This window comes from Periplaneta americana, chromosome 11 (genome assembly GCF_040183065.1).
Source record: "Periplaneta americana isolate PAMFEO1 chromosome 11, P.americana_PAMFEO1_priV1, whole genome shotgun sequence".
Classification (NCBI taxonomy): domain Eukaryota; kingdom Metazoa; phylum Arthropoda; class Insecta; order Blattodea; family Blattidae; genus Periplaneta; species Periplaneta americana.
Window position 1 is genome coordinate 78,837,530 of NC_091127.1, and position 23,875 is coordinate 78,861,404.

Genomic DNA, 23,875 nt, shown 5'->3' on the forward strand with positions numbered 1-23,875 from the left:
GTAATTTAAATCATATCAGTGCGCTGAACATATTTTTAAAGAGTTAATTTGGTATTTTTCTCAATTTCCCAAATAGGTTACTTTTATTATTTTAAGTCACAAATAGATCTAATATCATGGTTTAATTCACTCATAATCACGTTTACACCACTTTTTAGAACATTTCTATTTTTCACACATAAGTCTAGTTTTAACTTTTTAACTTACATATACAGCCGCATCTGTGGCTTTCCATCCAGGCGGCCCGGGTTCGATCCCGGGCCAAGTCGTGTTTGAATTTATGGTGGACAAAGCAGACGTTGCAGAGAGTTTTCTCGGGTTACTCCCGTTTCCATCTATCATTCTATCAACATTCTACATCTCCTCCTCATTTTATCTATCATCCGCAATAGTAAAATTGGCTGGAGTGAAGTCTTCCGGATAGTACGGGTTTCCGATGCTGCTATAGAACGGGCCCCTGGGACTCATCAGGCTACTCGTATGCGGACGGGACCTGGCTCTATATTATGCTGGGCTGTTAATGTGACATAGGTGAGAACAAATGAACACACTTTTATTGATATAAAATTTTAATTTAAATAAAAAAAAAACGCATTTTTATTTATAAGTAATAACCACTAAAGTAGCAAAGGATAATACTTTGATTTCATTTGAACCAAATCATTAACTAGCTTTTATAAAAGTTGAATATTTTAAAATTAAAAGTACAGTTCTCATATTTTTTATTTACTAGAAGACCTACTACCAGGGCGTGAATTAAAGGGGGAGGATCAGGGGGATTTCCCCCCTGTTGAAAAGTTATCCCCCTCTCATGAATTCATATTAACATCCCTGCCAGGTATAACGTCTGTCCTCCCCTCACAAAATATAATTGTTTTATTACGAGTATATGTACTTTATAAAGTATAAAGTAAGCAAAGAAAATAATATTGATGTATTATCATCACCGGCAAGCTGACAACAATCAATATCTTAGGAATTATACATCTTATCTTCAGCCTGCTTATGGATATAATTATTATTACGATCAAGATGCAAGACAAGCAACTCAGTGCGATCAAGCGTTGAGCCGTATCGAATGAGAACAATAATAATTTTATGCATGGTATTCTCTATCTAGGACTCTATCCCCCCTCATCAGAAACCTTAATTCGCACCCTGCCTACTACTCAATAATTATTATTGTTGTTCTAAATCTTAAAGTCAGGGGGGCAATCGCCCTACCCAATACTCTCCCTTAAATGACGCCTCAGTTAATTGAAGCCTAGGTATAACCAGACCCGAAGACTTGTATACTTCGCACCAAAACGTGACGACCTTCCCTCATCCCCTTCACCAGTTAACTGCAGGCACGCGCAAAGGGTAAACCCGGATCCGAGTGCTGTACGAACTGTAATGAAATGCTTAAGGGATTAGGTACAGCTTACAGCAGTAAAATTTTTGGAAATACTCAAAATTTTTTCCCTCCATTACTGTATCTTGTACAATACTGAAAATTGGTATGTGTAAAACACTGTCTTTCTGCTACATGAAAAAAAATATTTTTACGATTAAAAAAATTGTTTATATACTTTTTTCAAAATTCAAAATGGTGGCAGTTTACTGTGCAGTGATGAAGCGTTTCCCTCATAACTCATAAGCTTGTTAACTTTTTCGTATTCTCTCTCTTTTATTTTGTTGCTGAAACTCATGTTTACAATATCATGCTCTTTCAACTACATTCCTTAATAAATAATGTATATTTTTTATTTTGTGTTAGAAGATAATATTGATATTTGACCATTTTTTAATTGAATTTATTTTTTATCAGACAATCTATCAAAGTTAGAGAAGTGATCTTGCCTCATATTGTAGATATGACATGCATAAATACACACAAAAAATGTCATCACAGAATGTTGGATAGGTTTTGAGTTATGTGGGAAAAACTTCATCACTGCACAGTGAACTGAATTTTGAAAAAAAAAAGTAAATAATTTTTTTAATCGTAAAAATATATTTTTTTTTCATATAGCAGAAGGACAGTGTTTTACACATACCAATTTTAATTATTGTACAAGATACAGTAATGGAGGAAAAAAATTGAATATTTCCAAAACTTTACTGCTGTAAGCTGTACCTAACCCCTTAATCTCAACGAGATATATTATCTGACGGATCACACTAGGTTTCCTGGTCTTAGTTTATTTACCTTTGATGTAACAATTTGTTAGTCCATCACGTGTTTTAATAGTTCCTTTTAATTAAGTAATTAAAATATTTTTGTAGTCTATCATTTCACTAATGTGAAATTTGTGAACGTGGGAAAAACTTTCAGCTGGATTAAACTTATCTCGTGTTTACAGACGCACGAATTGGGCATCACGAATGTTAACGCCAATAATTGAAATTATATAGTAAAATAATGACTCTGCAAACAAACATGCGTGAAAACAATATAAGTAAATCGAGAGAAAAATAATAAGAATTTAGATGGCTAATATAAACACATCTGGGTTTTTTGTATTGTCACGTGACAGAAAAATGAAAGTCGTTCGCAGCACCGGATCTCTTTATAGGAAAAAGTCTTCCGAGCGACAGACCAGTCAGGAAGAAACCTCGGCTAAGAAAACATCGGGACAATGAGCACCGCGGCTGTACTCAGCGAGTCTATCGCCAATGGACGTCAAGAAGTGAAGAAATCTGACAGGTGAGGCAATATTCAGAATTTCCTTCTTTTCGTTTTGATAAATTTACTCAGTGCTGATGTTCTTCTCCTACCAAATAATGCTTTACTTCTTTTTTTCTCTCGCATGGATGAGGGACCCGAAGGCCTGCACTGCAGCCTGAGGTTTATTGTGCTTACCACTCCAGTTTTGTGAATGACTGGGTAGCCGAACGGCCTCGCTCTTTTACAATTACAGCACGCCGTACCTTGAACTTAACCCTGGATATTGTATGGATGATGAAGGTGTGTGAATTAATGATGACGAAATGAATCCAGGTTCAACGCGGAAAGTTACTCAGCAATTCTGCTTCAATTGGTTGAGGGGAAAACCCCAGAAAAAAAAACCGCAACCAGGTACCTTTTCTCATGCAGAATTTGAACCCAGGTCCGCTCGTTGCAGGTCAGACGTGCTAACCGTTAGTCCACAGCGGTGGACATGCTATACTTTAACATAAAGCAGTCCAGACCTGTGGAGTAACGGTTAGCGCTCTGGCCGCGAAACCTGGTGGCCCGGGTTTGATTCCCGGTTGGGGCAAGTTACCTGGTTGAGATTCTTTTCGGGGTTTTCCCTCAACCCAATATGAGACAATATTGGGTAACTATCGCTGCTGGACCCCGGACTCATTTCACCAGCATTATCACCTTCATCTCATTCACACGATAAATAACCTAAGATGTTGATAAAGCGTCGTAAAATAACCTACTAAAAACATAAAGCAACATAATATAAATAAAATTAATCGATACAATAAAACTACAAACCAAACAACTAATATATTCCTACTAATAGAAATTAAGACTATTTTTGTACATGCTATTTTACTAATAATAAACAATAAACAACAATAAACAATTTAAGGGGATATTAACTGCCTTATACCGCCAATGTTAAATTTGCTTATTTAATGACGTATTAGCTCAAGAACTACTGAAGATATCGTACTGAAATTATTAAGGCTGTATTTTTGTACATGTTATTTTACTAACAATAAACAATTTAAGGGGATATTAACTGCCTTATACCGCCAATGTTAAATTAGCTTATTTAATGACGTATTAGCTCAAGAACTACTGAAGATATCATACTGAAATTATTAAGACTGTATTTTTGTACATGTTATTTTACTAACAATAAACAATAAACAATTGAAGGGGATATTAACGCCTTATACCGCCAATGTTAAATTTGCTTATTTAATGACGTATTAGCTCAAGAACTACCGAAGATATCATACTGAAATTATTAAGACTGTATTTTTGTATATGTTATTTTACTAACAATAAACAATTTAAGGGGATATTAACTGCCTTATGCCGCCAATTTTAAATTTGCTTATTTAATGACGTATTAGCTCAAGAACTACCGAAGATATCATACTGAAATTATTAAGACTGTATTTTTGTACATGTTATTTTACTAACAATAAACAATTTAAGGGGATATTAACTGCCTTATGCCGCCAATTTTAAATTTGCTTATTTAATGACGTATTAGCTCAAGAACTACCGAAGATATCATACTGAAATTATTAAGACTGTATTTTTGTATATGTTATTTTACTAACAATAAACAATTTAAGGGGATATTAACTGCCTTATGCCGCCAATTTTAAATTTGCTTATTTAATGACGTATTAGCTCAAGAACTACCGAAGATATCATACTGAAATTATTAAGACTGTATTTTTGTGCATGTTATTTTACTAACAATAAACAATTTAAGGGGATATTGACTGCCTTATACCGCCAATGTTAAATTTGCTTATTTAATGACGTATTAACTCAAGAACTACTGAAGATATCGTACTGCAATTTTTACAAGCTAAAGATATACGATTTATGAGGAAACTGACGCAGATTAATAAGAAAATACAATTTGCAAAAAAGATTTTGTTTTTTAAAATAATGTTTATTTTATTGTATTATTTTTATATAATGGTTTTATGATCAAACTAATACACATACAACACTTAATGTGCATAAAATTAATTCCTAAGAAAACGAAAATTTGCATAAAAATGAAATCATTATTTTACAAATTCAAATTTTTTTTAACTTGTACTTCTTGATAAATCAACGTTGGTTTTCTTAAAAACCCTCTACCTTTATCCTGTAGAAAATTAGTTCCCGAGATAATGGATCATTAAAATATAAGCAAAGTAAACTTGGTACATTAATTAGTTAATATCCCCTTTGTTTAACACTCTTCGTCATATCTTTCAGGAGTACATACAATATATTAGTTTATCGTGTTCTCACTCACTGTAAAATACACCGCTAAACAACAAATAACACGCCTTAAGAGAATATGCAAACTGTGGAGGAAATGTTAAGAAAGACTGATGACAATAATGAGATGATAAAACTGTGTACACAATAAAAAGAACTGTGTGTACAGTACATAAAATCAGCATCAGAATTATTACCAATACGCTGTCCATACGATTTAAGTAGCGAAATATTAAAATTTAGGATATTGCATGAAAATTTATTAAAACGTACAGTGTTTAAGTGGTCATGTTACAAACTTTCATAGTTAGTAGTGGGGATCATAAGACATTTTAGAATAAAAGCGCATGCTTTGAAAAACTTCGACTGCGAGTTACAACCCAAAACAGTGTCAATTGAACCAGGAATCTAGGAAACACCTCTTGACTGCACACACACTGGGATGTTTATCGTACAAGGAAATTTTACCACTAGATTTATTTTAACTCCTCCAAAATACATAAGATTCCACTGGTGACATAATGGCGTCTATTGCTGGGTTTTCGCCAGTTTTGGCATTTTGGCGGATTCTGGATGATCTGCGTTAAGTTACCCTGTACGGTAGACATTCTAATTTGCGTGTACATATATTTTCAGAAAACACTCTTGAATACTACTACTCGATTTAATACCGATCATCAGCACATGTGTTCCAAGACAGGAGGTGAACGGTTACCGTAAGGCGTTGCTGCTTGAGGAAGACATGTGGCTAGGGTACGAGGTAGAATACGTCACACTTACTGCGGACCTGTTTTACCTGTCACAGAAGCGATGTGTGGTACGTTCGCCTGGAAGGAGAAGACGCCCGAAAGCTGGACACTATGTTCAACAGGGAGGGCTGTTTGGTAGAAGTGAACCCAGGACGCCTGCTGCTGCCGCCCAAGTTCGAGCAACTGGGGGCCCGCATCCGCGCCCTGGAGGTGCGCCCCAGCGACGTCTGGCTCGTCTCTTACCCCCGCACAGGCAAGCATCAACATGCTTAATTTTTCTTTACTCAAAGAGTTGGCTGGCTGGCTTTACGAGGTCTGAACCCAGGACGGATCCGCACGCTTAGATCCATTATGCGCCATATACAGGGTGGAAGCGAACCTATTACATTAATTCACAGAAGCAATAGATCAAGTCAATGCGAACAAGTTTTGTCAAATAAGTTTTTTGATACGTCAAATAGTTTTGAGAATATGAAATGTAACGTGTTGCAACCTGCAAAGAGTAGCAGTGCTCCTTGAGGTCATTGGTCCGCAGTGGGAGTGAGTTTAACTTCAGTCATCCACTCCGCAAGACTTGCGAGAGGAGAATGTAAACAAAAAACGTCTCATCAGATACGTTTCGATCAAATTACTGTACATACATAACACCGTATTACTCAACATTACTGTAAACTAAATCTTTTTCTAAATTAATTTTTAATTTCTTCGAAGATAACCTACATGGAGATTGAGTTACAAAATGTGTGTTCGTAACAATGTTATTTTGAGTTCACATCAATTGTAAAGGGATCTTTAATGGGAATAGTTTTGTTTCATAAGAATGTACATTCTTTACTATTTTGTAATTAGGTGAAGAGCAAATAAATCAACAGATACTGTGAATGTTAAATAAGTGGTTATAGCGCAATAAAGAATGTTAAAAACCAAACAATTTGCGTAATTAATTCATTGAATACTTTACGTTTTAATCTACAGTAATTTGATCTGATGAGACATTCTCCTCTCGCAAGTCTTGCGGACTGGATGATTGGAGTTACACTTACCCCCACTGCGGAGCAATGACCTCAAGGAACACTGGTACTCTTTGCAGCGTTGCAACACGTTACATTTCGTATTCTCAAAACTATTGGACATATTAAAAAACATATTTGACAAAACTTGTTCGCATTAACTTGATCTAATATTATACCTCTATGAATTAATGCAAAGGGTTACCTTCTACCCTGTATATGCGATGATTATTCAAGTCCGACAGATGGCTTGGCTGGACTTCGTGAATCCGACGGTGAAAGGTGGGCTATCCTGACTCAGGCCCTTATAGAGTCAGGTTCCGTTTTGCGGACGAGTAGCCAGCTAAGCCCCACGAACCCGGAGTTCCAAGCTCTTCCTGATCATCCGACCCTGACAGGTGGGTCATCCTGCCTCAGCCTATGATAAAACCAGGTTCCATCCGCATACGAGTAGCCTGATAAGCCCCATGGTCCCAGAGCTCCAAGCTCTTCCTATATCAGCATCAGTAACACGTACTACCCCCAAACTTCACACCAATCTATTTTTACTATTACGGATAGTAGATGAAATGAGGGAGAAGTGGAGGGTGTTGATGGAATGGTAGAGTAATACGGGAGTACCTCAATAGAAACCCTTGCAACGTATGCTTTGTCGAACACAAACTCCGTCATGACCTGGCCGGGGGTCGAACCTGGACCTCCTAGATGGAAGCGGGCTAGCACTTGAGTCACAGTCACGATTGTTGAGACTGAATGACGTAACAGTGAGGTTTTATTTCTAAAATAAAGAAAAAGGTCAGCTATAACCAGGAATCTAAGTAAAGATTAATTTTTGATCCTACAGAATATATCTGTTATGGTAATAATGATCTTATTAGAGGAGAAATATTCGCTCCGGCGCCGGGGATCTAAGCCGGGTCCTACAGAATTTATCTCAGTGGTTAGAGCACTTGGTACTTAGAACCAAGGACCCGGGTTCGATCCCCGGCGCCGGAGCGAATTTTTCTCCTCTAATAATCATTATAACCAAGAATTAAAACTTTCTTAATGTCTTATCAAAACAACATTAAGGTATATGGATCATTTGCGGAGACTAAGAGGAAGGCAGAAAACAGAAAAGATTGGAGAATGTTGGGTTTGCAGTGAAAGACCTGCCATTTAGCAGAACACTATGAATGTATCAAAACAAGATCGAAGTTCGATCTCGAACAGTTGGTGCACGATTTGCAGTGGACTTATTGGATGTAAGACAGCTATTGTTCATGTCTCATGCAACCATCGCTCCATTTAGAATTTAGAATTTAGCTAGAGGGCTAAAGCCTGCTGCACGTAGGCAGGATAGCTCTCATTCACTCTTCAGGTGAGCTAGCCTAGAGAGTGCTCGACCTTGTTCTCTTGTTCATCGTCTCTCATGTTGGGTATGAGGCACTTTCACTGGTTTACGATCACTATTCACTGATTCTGCCGCGGACTTTGCATCATTTCACTATTCACATATTCATTCTCGTTGCTGCTGACACTTTAGAACACATTTCACTTTCCACCGATTGATGTTTCCTTCGACAGTTTTCTCCACGTTGATCTGCTTCTTGCACGCCTCGTCCACTGCTTCCCCGCTCTCCATGTGAATGTATCCGCCCATCCGGTTCTCTGTCTTCCTGTACTCCGCTTCCCTATCCTGGGGTCCCACATGGTCTCTCTATATGTCCACTGGGTATCACGCATCCTAGCTACGTGGCCTCCCTATTTCAATATAAGTTCGTCTGCAACCTGTACTGCGTCTTTCATGCCCGTGTTCTTCCTGAGGTCCATATTGCGGATTCGGTCTTTCAGCGTCCATTATCGTCGTGTAATCACCTCATTGTCTCTAAATATCCTCTATAGTTGAAATGGATATTAAATAAATAACTATAACTACGGTACAGTATTTCTGAAGTCGAAGACCGCGTAGTAAGCAAAGGTACTTTCATTATAAATCTCTAGATTCGAAAGCCAGCTATAATGGCTGGGGAGGATCATTGTGCTGACTACACGATTAGAGTCGTGCACAACCGGTTACAAAAAATATAAATGATAGGCCTATATTGCTACTGAACGCCTGGCGCTGTAGTCAGTATGCAAAGTTCTTCCGTGTCACGGAATGTCTCAGATTCGGGTTCACGAATATTCGAGTTGTTTCTAACTCTTTGTGGGTGGACGGCAAAGGAATCGTGTAGGCCTAGTCTTTAATTAATGATTCTTCTTCTCTCACTGCAATCAATCAATCCAATTAATCAATATCCAGCCATCCTTATATCGACTCATTGATTCATTCATCCATGGATTAATTTATTGATTCAGTGACTGATTCAGTGATTTACTTATTGGTTCATTCATTAATTGATTGATCGATTAATTAATTCATTCATTCATTCAGGTAGAGTAGAACGTCGATTATCCGTCACTCTATTAACCGATTGGCGGATTAACCGACTGTCTTTCTGTCGGATTTTTTTTGTTACAGAAATATATGAAGTACTGTATATTATAGGCTATTGGAATGTTATTTTTTCTAGAGAGAGTTATTACAAGACTTTAACCTTACACAGTACGGTCTACTTTTTGAGTTGTCGTACTGTATAACTTCTATATTAAATGTCTTCCACGGGTATCAAAAGAAATCGTGTTGTGCTAAGTATAAAAAAGTGCAAATACTTGAGTGGTTTAGGGAACGAGAAACTGTGGTCAATCTCGGAATACAAGTCTGGCGCCTCAACCGTGTGCGATTTAATAAAAATCGAGGCTAAAGTACTATATAAAGTATGTAAATATACACTTGAGACCTCAACTATTCCTATCTCCCCGCAGAAGTCATTACAAACAGCTTTCTTGCCCTTAAAAACTCGTCGTCAACAACCAGACATAAATCAGTGAATTTCTGGTACACTACCTAGCATGTTGAATACAAGGCCATAGAGAAAATTACGAAAGTGTAAGCATTATTCACTAAATTTACGAAAATGTTTTATGGTACGGGTTACCCGATTTTTTCGATTAACCTTTCAGTCCACCCCGTTCATTACCAAGGATAATAGAGGTTCTACTGTATTACAGTTGTTATTCAAGAGCAAAACATATCTTCTTAAAAATAACTTATCAATGGCATAATAATGCATCTGCTTAGAGTAATTAAAAGACATTAACAATTGCTGTTTTAGAGTTACGCATTTTGAGTTTAAAGTGTAAACGTTGCAATAGAATGTATGTACGTACTTATTTCCTCTTCTATTTAGTAAGTAGGCCTAATTGTAATTGATTCTATTCTTGCATTTCTTTACATACCAGATTTCATATTATGCATTACACTTATTTCCTTCCTTGTTGCTGGTGTCCATTTGTTCATCTATATATGTTATGAAGATAAGTGTAATAAAGTATGCAATCAATTGTAGGCCTATATTAAGCAAATACATTTTTTTAAATTACATATGGTAAATTTCCTTCAATTATTTCTCCGTTTGTGTACTCAGAAAAGTCAGTGTTCTGTCTAGCCTGCAAAACTTTAGGGACAACCAGTTGAAATTCGAACATTCGGTAGGACGCTTTACCTTGACGGATGCTCTCTGACCGGTCGAATGAAAACCCGTTGTAAGCCTTATTCTGCAGCTCTCTACACACGATAGGCCTACCTCTGTTCTGGTTGGATGATCGTTCAAGTATCCTGAGTCCTGTGGACGTGAGGCCAGCAGTCGGCTGGTCGGCCTTGGTCCTTCATGGGCTGTCGCGCCATGGATTTTTAGGGACATGTCTTTTAACACTTCGGTTTTATCTGACATCTCTCATTCCACTTCTGCTCCATTATTACCGTAGCAACATCGCTTTGTTTCTGAGCAGTTCGTGTATTTAAGAAGAGACGTTAAATAAGTAATGAATATTTTGCAAAATTCTACATAAACCAATAATGTATTTATAAAATAAAATATTTTACTAACAAAATAAAAGTGTAAATTTCTGGAACTGATAACAATACATGCGACCGAGTTTTTGTGTCAGAGAAACCTAGGGTGGTCTATTCACAGTGCACTCCTGACATCCTTAGTGCAGGATGTTAATCAGAGACTATTGAACGATAACACGGTTAGAAAGAAGAAACAGTGGGTTGGATATCAAAATACTCGTAGAAAATCTTCTCACAATCGCTTCTTCTATCAGATATTCCACCGTGTTCGTTGAAATTTACCTTGAGGCTGAGCGATCGTTACATCAAATCGTAGAAGACACTGTTCGGATGCAGGCGGAAAATGTGTTTGTGTATAGTGAGGATCATGTAAGAGTAGTTCGCCGTCTCTTCAGTGTTGCCAACTAATACTAGATATCACCAAAAGAGGGTAAAATCACAATTCCATATACTATAATAATAATAATAATAATAATAATAATAATAATAATAATAATAATAATAATAATAATAATGTAGTATTAACAATAACAATGTCTTGCTTATTTACCACATCTCATCTTTATGTTGGGGAGGTGTTTTCTAAAAGGTTCAACAATTTGTGAAAAAATGTATTTTTCTTCGGGACCTCTCGCACATTATGTTAGTAGTCAGTAGATTAGTGTATGATATCATATTAAAATGTATTTTGTCTGACAACATGAAATTCATTACTTTGATTAAACAGTTTACGATTCACGAGATCTAACCTAAAAATGTATTTTGTTCGATCACGTGAAATGATTAGTATTAATTCCGAAAACAAATGCCACTTTTAAATGTATGCTTAAGAATACATTGTTGTAATAAAAGTCTAAACACGAAAGAAATTAATTAAAATGTGAAATGGTATTTCTATCGATTACCCAAGGGCATGTATCACACGAAATATGTTATATTTATTTACACTTAGCCTACCTGACTATAATCTTGAATTGTAACCACAACACAAAGCAACACATACAATAACTACTATGTATCAATATTAATAGTGATATTAATTAATTATTTATTAGTATGTTAAAATTTCACTAGCTTCCAGTAATCGGCTCAGAAATCTAGAGCAATTTGAATTTTCAGAATTTAAACTACCGAAACTTGTGTCACTGCTGGCAACATAACAGTTATGGTCAGGTTTCATCCTTAGGGTAATAAGTAAGCTGATCCGGACTATACATGTCGTTGAAATGCATGGGCGAGGAAGATAGACCCTCATTCTTTCTTGACCTCGTCATTAAATGGAGGCAATGTGATCAGTGCCTCTATCCGGTCGCATTTTACTCCGGGAAAGCCGCAGTACTAAATTGTATTAAATGGTTCGATCCTCGAAGGAGAAACCAACGTTTTTGAGAAGTATAGTACAAGTTACACTCGCTCTGTCTGTTGTGTCGTGATGGATCTGTCCGACATTGCGGTCGCAGCTTTCTCTGTGATGAAGGTCGAATAAAAGTGAAATGGAGCTGCCTCTAAGAACCGGAGGAAGCGCGTGAACTTTCCTTTCATCTCATTATCTCATAACTTTCTGAAAATGAAGAGAAACCAAGTATAAGGACCATCCAGCGGCGTAGCGTCTTGGTCTAAGGCAGTGATGTCAAAGCAAGCGCATTTTTCTGACCTTGACGTCGTGCGCGGGCATCAAGCGCTAACTATTGAAGGAGGAAGGATTATATATATATATATATATATATATATATATATATATATGTATAAGCAGTCTATTGAATTAAGAAAACAGTGATGTACAAACTTCAAACGAAACGTGAAATTTTATGTCGTTATTTTTATATGGCTTCTTTCTGTTCGATATTATATTATATTGTCTAAAACAAAAGTACTAACACTTTTCTTAATATTGCAGTTGTGTTTTAAAAATTAATAACTTAATAAAGAGTTAAGAAAGAATATTTACATAAATTCCATACTAGTATAACTATAAGCCTATTGTACTAAGTGAATGAAATACATCATTTATAAAGAAAGTAATATTGCAAAGAAAGAGACTGAATATGCATACAGTAATAAGCAATAAGTTGAAATTGATATTGGTTGCATCTTTAGTCTTATAAACGTAATCAATAACTAATCAAAACAATATTATAGTACAAAGTAAAGTTACCACGGTATATGTTTTAATTGTAACTAATATTACATAACAAAACTCTTATCGCATTATGCTTTTAAGTTGATACTGGTGCGCAACTTCCTGTCATCAGAATATTTAATTATTTTCTCGAATTCTGCAAAAGCTATAGAGCTGACGTTTTTGCAACATATGCGCACATATCTTTTGTTTATGATGTGACAGTAGTTGCTTTGTTAATTCATTTCCATACAAACATTTTCCATGCGAAATATTTCAATATACTATCTTCAGTAATACGTATTTACGATATATTAGATTTACGAAAACATTGTTTCAGTACCTGTAAGGCTACTAAATAAACAAATCTGAAATTTTCACTTTTCTGTAAAGAAGTTGAGAAAATATTCCTTTTGAATAAAAAAGCAAACTTGTGAAAATTGAGCATTAAAATAAAATTAAAACTTACATTCTTATAATACACTTATACTTCTCAGACAAATATAAAAATTAAAATGGATACAGTTTTAATAAGTTCTCTTCCCATTATCAATTGAATCAGTGCTGGCCATCCCTTTATAGCTCGAACAAGAGGCATATACTACCTCACTCGTCTGTCTCTTTCTTTTCCGCTGTAAAGTGATCAGGCTCTCCTGAGCTCTAAAGCGCGCGCTTGCATCAGTTGACATGACTGGTCTAAGGCATCATGCCTAGGTTTGGCTTGGCCTTACGAGGGCTAGACCTGGGACGGGTCCGTAAACTTATGTGTGCTTTGACCCATTGTGCACCCTATATAGGCTATGAGATGATTGTGAAAGTCCGAAACATACACTGGATGGCATTCGTGAATCCGACGCTGACAGGTGGGTCATCCTGCCTCGACCCCTGATATAGCCAGTTTCCGTCCGCATACGAGTATACTGATAAGCCCCAGGGATCTAGAGCCTCGCGTCTTTCCTGCATGAGCATCGGAAACCCGTACTATTTCAAGACTACATCCCAGCCTATTTATCTATTGTAGATGATAGATGAAATGTGGCGGAGATGGAGAGTTTTGATGGAATGTCAGAGGAAGATAAGAATATCCCGAAAAAAAACCTCTGCGGTGTCTATTTTGTCTACCACAAATTCCATCATGACCTGGCAGGAGATCGAACCCACACCGCCTGGATGGAAGACCAACGCGACAGTACTTGAGTCATAGTCACGGCCCATCATGCTTAGGACTCACATTATGGAATGCAAGCTGGTTAGAATCCTCATGGGGAAGAAATTTTCTCATGAAATTTCGGCCAGTGTATGGGACCGGTCCCCACCTTGCATCGTGATGAATTGAAGGGCTTGGGGCAATATAGTGACAAGCCACACTCAAATTTTACAGGAAAACAACTCATAAACATTTAAGATTTAAGGGTTGTTTTCCTGAAAAATTTGAGTGTGGCTTGTCACTATGTTGCCCCAAGCCCTTCAATTTGAGAAGTTACGATAGGTAGCGAAATCCCGTTGCGGGAACCAGCTGTAACAACTGAAGGATCATCGTGCTGACCACATGATACCTCCGCTCTGGTTGGATGATCATTCACCTCTGCTGAGGCATGTGGACTGTCGCGCCACGGATTATTATTTAAGTGTAAGGAGGTCCTTAAAGTCGTCAGTTTTAACATAGATTTCATTTTATATAGTATATATTCATATAAGTATGACTACCAACATCGTTATACAGGTCTGCACTGCGTGCTCTCAAGAATCCGCACATTTCCCTAAGAGCGATGATTGTACTTTACCTTGCTGAAAAGTGAACCTTGTGGTATTTGTATTGCTTGTAGTATGAGCTCGTAATACAGGCGTTTTGATATCCCTGACGTTATAGATTTGGACTTGAAATTCGGCAAAATGAAGTGAACTTTACTGGGAACGAGAGAAGCAGGTTTTGGTTCTAATTTTTCGTTTAGGCTACATTACATTTCCATCACCGGAAACCCATAAGCGCACCGAAAGATCAGAGATCCGGTTTCAAAATCCGGCCAGTCAAAGTACAATTTGTGGTGCAAAAATACTACATTCAGACTTCATTTTTTGGAGTGCTCACGTTTCTTTTAGAGCAGGGGTTCTTAACCTTTTGAAACTGTGAGCACCGCCCACGTGTAATACTAGGTGAGCGAGCACCATAAAATCGAATAGGTTTACTAGGCCTATGTGAATACATAAATACAAGTAAAATATAAAAGTAAATAAATAAATAAATGAATATATTTCAAACTCTCACAAAAATTATGATATCCTTGAAGTTGAATATTATTCGGAATTTATGCCCAAGGAGAAGTCGCTTGTAGCTACAAGTAAACAGTCCTGCAGATGTTACTTAGTTAATCGTGATCGTGCTTTGTTCTTGAGGTTATTCCGGACTTAGCCAGACATTTGAAACACTACGCAGTATTTGAAGTCTTTTTGTGTCTTCTGTCCCCCAAAGGCTATGCATTCCTCCTTTTAAAATAAATACTTCAGAGCTAAGGAGGACTGGAGATCTTACAACTGATGTTCTGTACGAGCAGCAATATTATTTTCTTGAATTATCTTAATTTTTCAGATTAAGTTCATACTGAATTGAATGGGGTTATACACCATGAAATACGAAAAAACCTAGCATCTGTAAAATATTATAATGAATGGATAGGAACGCTATTTGTTCAAGTTCGTACAACAAATTTTGAATTAAAAAAACCCTCAGAAGCGTGCGTGTTCTCGAGCACTTTTTTACCCACATGACGAGAGCACCAAATGTCATTAAAAGAGCACCATGGTGCTCGCGAGCAAGGAGTTGAGAACGCCTCCTTTAGAGTGAGTCCATACCAATTCATCATTATCCTAACATTGATAGTTATTTACAAAGGGAAACTAGAACAAATAGCCTTTAATAACTTTGGAGGATAAAGTAGGCCTACCTACATAGGATAACACATCACTAGACATCGGAAGTTAAGGCACTAAAAATGGTATTTCAGGCGCCTAAAAAGGCTCTAAAAGGCATTGAAATTATACTGAATCATTCATAATTCATAAAGTAAACATCCAGAAGACCATACGTAATTTAAAGTGCACTGGAAAAGTAATTTCTCTGTTTAATTTGTACTTATTCATCCACAACTTTACGTCCATAATTTGAGTTACAATAAACAACAAGAAACTTTTCAAGATTAACGCACAAACTTCCGTCATGTTTATTGGCCAAAATCAGTTTATAAACTGAAAAAGATCTCTCAACGATACTGATGTAACTGGAGCACACTCAAACAGTGCCATTCTGGCTACATTAAACCCCTCAGGAAGCTCGCCGCCATTCCCATTTAGCATATTATACACAGAATTAATAGTTTCATAGCAGGGTTTCTTGACAAAACATTGTTTAGCTTTTCACCTATTTTAGTAGCATTCTTGCCAGGAACTTCTTGTATTTTGGGGGGGGGGCAGACAAAATTAGGGACATGGATTCACACAAGGACAGACTACTAGCTTTCAGTTGTTGAATAGTGTCTGCTACAGAAGTGAAATGTGCATCGATATAATATGACAAAATCTTCTTGAAGTCCTTTTTCTTTAAACACGCAATGCGCTGCTTTGATTGACAGGGAATCTCCTCAGAAAGGAAATGGTTGATTCCGGAGTAAGCGAAACAACAACAGGGTGTCCCATATCATTGCTACTATAAGAACTTCTATTTCTTTAGTTTCGAACGCAGAAATAAATGCAATATTGTTGAGTGAGTTGTTATATAAAGAAAAAAGGCACAAAAATTCATATAAAAGCAAAAAAAAAGGCAAAAAAGTATATATTAAAGAGAAAACAAGGCATAAACGGCAAAAAAGGCAAGATCAATCCATCAGAATGCTTAATTTCTCATGATTCGAACATATTTATTAAAATCATTTAAATATGAACGAACATTCAAATAAAATAGGCATTTTCTCAAACATCCGATGTCTACACATCACTCACTGTCTTTTGATGCTGTACAAACCTCAGTAATACAAAAGGGTTGTTTTTCAGTAGGTATATCTCTATCTAATTATCTCATTTTATTTCATTTGAAATAATTAATATGTTTCAAAGCAGTCAATAATGTGAAAATGACAATACATTTAAATAATACTAAAAAAGGTGTACAAATCTTTGCAACATCTTTGCAACATCATTGTTGTCGGCTGGCGTGCTCGTAAATTACACTTTGGTGAGATTGCCATAGCGGTAGTATGCGCGCAATGAGCAAAGAGGACATGGAACTGCTAATAATTTGTTAGTACTCTCGCCGATACTAACGGCGGGATAGCAAAGCTTTGTTCAACCTGTGATTTATTACAGACAGATTTACAACGCTCTTTGATGTCGAAAAAGTTTGAATGAGTTTTATTCCTCTTCCTATGTAAAGTGTCAATGATTACATTTTTGGCATTGTGATTTCTTTCTTTCTTTCTTTCTTTCTTTCTTTCTTTCTTTCTTTCTTCTTTCTTTCTTTCGACATTATGAAGATTCTATTTACCATAAATATACTTGTATCTACTTTCAGGAAGTACGTGGGCTCAGGAAATGGTTTGGTGCATTGGAAACGACTTAGATTTCGATAAGGCAAGAAAAGTTTTACAAAATCTGAGAACTCCTGTTTTAGAGTAAGTATACATTTTATCATTTACCCACCGCATAAAAGCACAATTCGAAATATTATGTAATTTAGACTATGTATCAAATATATTACTGCAGTTCCGAAGATGACCGAAAATAGTTCGAAACATGTTAACAAGGTACGTTAATAATATTTAACACAAGAAAGTTCTTATCATACATATTCCGAAGTGATACAGTGTTAAAAGTTGTGTAATCAAGATGTACAAATATATTAATTAATTCATTCATAGTTTTCTTCCCAAGAGCAGGTCCTTCACTATAAACCAGAATTCTCCAATCTACTCTCTTTTCCGCCTTCCTCTTCGTCTCCACATACGATCTGTCTTAATGTTGACTATCATCTCATATCTTCTTCTGTCGCGAACTTTTTTTTTTCCGTTCACCATTCCTTCCAGTGCATCCTTCAGTAGGCAGTTTCTTCTCAACCAGTGACACAGCCAATTCCTTTTCCTCTTTCTGATCAGTTTGAGTATCGTTTTTTCTTCAGCCATCTTTCTAGCACATCTTCATTTCTTATTCCGTCTTTCCATTTCACACGCTCCATTCTGCTCCATAACCATATTTAAAATGCTTAAAGTCGTTTCTCTTCTCTCGGTCATAATGTCTATACTTCTATCCCATACAATCACAATCCACAGAAAGTATTTCACAAGTATCTTCCTTAGTTCTTTTTCCAGAGGTCAGCAGAAAATGCTCCTTTCCCTATTAAAAGCTTCCTTCGCCATTACTATTCTCCTTTTGACTTCCTGACAACAGCTCATGTTATGTTTATAGTACATCCCAAGTATTTGAAGCTGTCTACTTGTTCTATTGTCTCATTTCCAATTCGCACGTTTACCTTTATTTTTCTTCCGATAATTTTGGCATTCCTCTTGTTTGCATTTATCTTCATTCCATACTGCTCAAAGCTGTCATTTATTTCCAGTAGCATATCATCTCCTCTTCTGCTAACAATGCCAGATCATAAGAAAATCTTATGCACTTTATTTTTCTACCTCTTATTATCATCTTTCCTTTGTGCTGAATATCCATTAAATCTTTATTAAGATTATCATTCCTCTTAGGCATCATTTCCAGATAAATTGACTCTTAGGTAATGAATATGAACCAAACAGGATAAATCGCTGTACACAGATGGACAGACTAATAAGTAGATAGCATTATCTAGATTCAATTTTCCGGTATCAAGAGTGCTGAAAATATGTACAGTATTTCCACGAAAGTTTTGTAACTTCGCAGTATCTTTTTCTAGTGAGAAAGTAAAACGTAAATCTCGTTTGCTTCTTGGAGAAAAAGTATCTATAAAGGAGGAGGATAGACTCAAGATTTAAATTATCATACTATTACGGTGATTTGTTGTTATGTAGTAGGACTACTTAATATTTCAAAGAGTGTTACTATAGAAATCTTTCTCGAAGTGTTTTCTTTGGAACCCCAGCGCACCATCATCATCATCATTATTATTATCATTATTATTATCATTATTATTATTATTATTATTATTATTATTATTAGCTTAATCAATAACAATAAATTACAAAATTATACTAAAATTATCTGCGACAATAGTTGCTTGAGATTAGGAGAGATGTTCAGTAGACGGAAAAGTTCCAAACATGCTGGTCTAGGAAAACATCCAAAGATCACGAAAGACTTGTGATTGAAAATGGAAATACAAGTTTGAAATATTAGACGCGATTCATTTAACACAAGATCAAGACACTCAAAATCTACATTACAGTCCGAATTTTACTTGGCTGTATTCAAGTGTAACCCGGATATTCAAGAGTTATTGAACTTCCAGGCTAACGGCACTGATAGCAAACGATGAAGGGGACTGGAAGAAGGAGCTGGGGAACTCCGTGGACATGGTGGAGGACATGCAGTCCCCGCGCTTCATCAAGACACACCTCACGTGGGGGCTGCTCCCTGCCGCGATTGACACTGTCAAGCCGAAGGTATGTCAGTCAGCAGCTTTTGTGATCGAACAAAACAATTCATTTCTTAATCAAATGGTTTCATATGGATTTATAACAAAATCCTACAGTGTTCTGAAGCTACAAGAACTGGAAATATAGTCTTGACAAGAAAGTAGGTAGTAAAATTTTCTTAATCTTATTTAGAAATTCGTCTCTGGTGCAGATACTCGTATATAGACTACGTAATATCTTTTTTCTCCAAAATGAATATGAAAGTCCGCCGTTGTGACTATGTGGATAGCGTGCGCACTTCCCAAACAAGCGATCCGAGGTTCGATTCCCGGTGCGGACAATGGAAGAAATTTATCTTCTGTCTACGGGACTGGGTGCTTGTCCGTTGTCTTGTGATTTTCCTGTGATATCTCTGCATCATGGCTACCCCATGACCAGGAAGGCCCGCATTTGTGAGATGTGTAGTGTACGATCTACCCGCAATGTCGTGTAAGTTGGAAGCAGGGGGAGGTTAAACAGAGTAAGAAAGAAGAGGAAAGAAAGACGACTATGAAAACTGCTCCTGAAATTAAAACTTGTATTGCACTAAATGAATGGAGAAGTTTTATTTACAATATGTTCTTAAATGTGTAGTTTTTTTAGACACAGCGTATTTCAAGTGAGAGAAATTAGTATCTAGCTGGTAGCAGCAAAATGAGAAAAACAAGTCAGTGTTACAATCAGGATAGAAAAGGAAAAAATAACATTATAAGCATCTCTCGAAGTGTAAGTAACTTGAATTGACTTATTCAATGAAAAATAATTTCATAAATAATTTCACAAGTTCATAAATCGGTTTCCATTTCATACATTACTTTGTAACTGAACTGAACAATATGATATGATATGATATGATATGATATGATATGATATGATATATGATATATGATATGATATGATATGATATGATATGATATGATATATGATATGATATGATATGATATGATATGATATGATATGATATGATATGATATGATATGTGATGTGATATGATATGATATGATATGATATGATATATGATATGATATATATGATATGATATGATATGATATGATATGATATATGATATGATATGATATGATATGATATGATATGATATGATATGATATGATATGATATGATATGATATGATATGATATACACGCATTTAGAAACATTGACTCATATTGTGTTCGGAGCCACACACATTTAGGAACATTGACTCATATCGCAAACAATGCAGCGGGCTGTTTTAATTCCTGTCACTTAATTCCCTTCTATCGGCTCTGGATGTATGCGATTTGTCCGGTATTTCTCCTTGTTTTGTATTAACATCAGTTCTTACTCTATGCTATCTAAATAACCAGCAGACGGCTCCATCACTTGTGAATGTCTAGAGTTGGTTCATATCATATCCTAGCAGGAGAAAAAGCGGAACGAGTCAAAAGAGTCCATTCTTTGAAGGAATATAATGACAATAGAAATTATCAGATAATTTTAGATTTAATTACATCGCTAGAATATTATTTGAGGTTGTTTAGTGAAATAATTATTTCTTCTATTGGCAGATGGTATATGTGGCACGGAATCCAAAGGATATGTGTGTATCTTACTACCATTACTGTATGCTGATTCACAAAATGAAAGGGTCATTTGAAGATTTCTGTGAATTGTTCCTAAAAGGCAGAGGTAAGGCATAAAAATTGTAAATAAAATGGTGTTAACATGGTAATAATATCCACTAATATTTTAATATGGTTGACTGGTTTCTAGTGTAGAGGGGATGACAACCAGGTCACCTTCTGCATGCAGTAGAGCTAGTAGGTCAACATTACAATATAGACAGTGCTGTCGAAAAGTCCCTCCGCAGCTCTATTAGTTCTAGTTACCCTAGGATACAATCCTGTAGAAAGTTGGCACTCCGCCATTCATACCAGTTTGACAACCTCACACCCCCAGTACATCATATGCTTAGCGGTCAGTGCTGCCACTTGAATTCTCTGTCTAGTGGGTTCTCAGCTACACAAACACTGCGAAGAGACTTCTCGATCGCACTGTAGGTCAACAGTTTGATTTCGTCTTCCAATAAAAACCACACAGGGATCTTTTCACTTAGAATCCATACCGACCGGCATTAGAGACGACACTTGACTTCAGATTTAAAGAATACACACTAATACATGCATAACATATACACATACATGCGCGCACACACACACACACTCGGCACTAATCTTAAGGTACGGTCACACGTCGCTACTTTTGCAGCGCTGCAGTACAAAAAACTTCGCAACTCTTGTACTGCGACGTGTGAACAACGGTGCAACCCGAAAAGTAGCGGCTGCCGAACCTGCTGCCCGCTACTTTTCCATGCTGCGCGCAGCTTAAAAGTAGCGACGTGTGAACAGGGTTCTCAGGGTTGCAGCCGCAGCATTTTTGATATCGGTTTTGTTGAAACTTTTGCTGCGGTTGCAACCAGTGTTACCACCCAAATGTGCCAATGATACTTTTATTGTTTGGATATATTTTAATGTTAAATGTGATGAAAATAAATTATTTGTAACAGTTATTAAATACACAACACAGTCTGAGCATAATTGCTGACGATATAATTCATTTTTTAAATTTTCCGTAGCGTAGTTCCAAACAGGAGGGTTGCCAACATTGATTACGTGAATATACTGTTGGTTATCATTTAAGTATATAGGCGTTTTTAAAAGCTTTATAGTAAAAATAATGTCAATTTCTGAATACTAGATACGACAGAAAAGCAAATAATAGATAAGTAAGCTTTCGCATGAGTTTCTTAATAATGCGAACATAACCACATATTAATTGTAATTTTATTGTTCATATTATAGTTATAATCCCCTAGTAGAGGGGCAGAGAAGGCCTGACGGCCTTATCTCTACCAGGTTACATAAATAAATACTAAATACTAAATAAACCACAAAATGTATATTGAAAAGTCAACAAGGAGACGGAAACCTCCAGCATGACTGCGGCTGCAAAAGTAGCGCCTTGTGTGAACAGACTCGCAAGCTCCAGTTGCAACTTTTGCAGCACTCGGGTTGCGCAGCACGAAAAGTAGCGTGCTGTGAGCTACTTTTGGCTTACGTGTGAACACGACACGCAACTTTTGCAGCTGCAGTACAAAAGTTGCGCTGCAAAAGTAGCGATGTGTGACCGTACCTTTACAATGAGCCTCCATTGGAACAGAGATGTCAGGACCATCTTCTTAGCAGTGTTTTTACCTATTTCGACCATTGTTGCTTTATCTTCGTCTCGGGAGACGCACTGTGCCAACTGCCGTTAATTTTCTGGTTCATAACAATAAATCCATCCTTCGTCACCTGCTATGATGTCAAAAACAGAATTTTACTGGCCTATATTGAATTTTTTACGCATTTCCATTCACAAATCAACAGTGTTCGTTTCTCAACTTCTCTATCATCTACATATATATATATAGTAGTAAAAAAAATTGTATAACTGTAATCTTACAAAATTGTGACTTATTCCACATCTTAAAGCTTCAATGTTAATATAAGATCTATATAATACAATAAATGAAATGAAAAAAAAAAAAAAACTTGAAATAAAGCCTTCTCGAGGAGCAGCAGTCATAATGTATTTGGGGCAGTCAGCACTCTCACTCGCATGTTTCGCCTTTTGGAACGTCTTCCTAAATGGCCGGAGCTATAATATTCTTTGTCAATATTTTGAATGGGAACCTGCATGCAGTGAGACTAAAACGCTGGATAAATGTCTGGCTCTCCATCTTATCTTAGTGGCTGATACGATTAATATTTAGATGTAGTTATTTTATTTAAAATCAATTTCTTAATATTTATTGTTAAAGCATTTTACATTTTTCAATTTCATTGTAAATGTTAATTTTTAATATAGATGCATTTACACTCTGTATATACTTATAATAATAATAATGTATAAATGATGTAATTGAATTCATTAGATTAACATTTACAATATTATAATTTATAATTTTGTATTGCCTGTGATCATTAAAACTTAATCTCAGGACTCTGTGAAACTCTATTTCAACATCATTCAGATAAAAAAAATCATTGGTATAGACTAAGAATCGAACCCGATCTCTTCTGTACAATACGCAGAGGACTTAGCGTCTGCGTTATTGAGATGCCGGAAGCTTTTATTTCTGCGCGGAGTGTTGATCTAGTCATGAAGGTTCAAATCTCGATTTAACTACACGATTTATGTATATATTTATGTATTATTTACGTCATATTACCACGTTTTTTTTGCAGTTTTTGAAGTGAATTTCGGAACGATGCTAGCAACAAACCAAATAACCTGAATTTAAGTAACTCAGATATTCGTTATCTTGTGTATCAGTGCTCTGGTCTCCGATCATGCGCAGTGTCTTACATCTGAGACTTAAGAATATTCCATCGCCTCATTTCTTTCTTGGGAAACTGTACATACATACATACATACATACATACATACATACATA

The 23,875-nt window shown here is 36.3% G+C and overlaps 1 protein-coding gene across 1 annotated transcript in view; it reads left to right on the forward strand.

Annotated features, from left to right (window-relative positions):
* Positions 1–2,559: 2,559 nt before the first annotated feature.
* Positions 2,560–23,875, forward strand: part of LOC138709117 (luciferin sulfotransferase-like) — a 37,649-nt gene continuing 16,333 nt past the window's right edge. Inside the window, exons 1-5 of the mRNA XM_069839651.1 lie at positions 2,560–2,689; positions 5,742–5,938; positions 17,313–17,412; positions 19,233–19,386; positions 20,946–21,066. Of these exons, the coding sequence (XP_069695752.1) occupies positions 2,622–2,689; positions 5,742–5,938; positions 17,313–17,412; positions 19,233–19,386; positions 20,946–21,066 (640 nt within the window). The 5' untranslated portion in view covers positions 2,560–2,621. The remainder of the gene's footprint in view (positions 2,690–5,741; positions 5,939–17,312; positions 17,413–19,232; positions 19,387–20,945; positions 21,067–23,875) is intronic.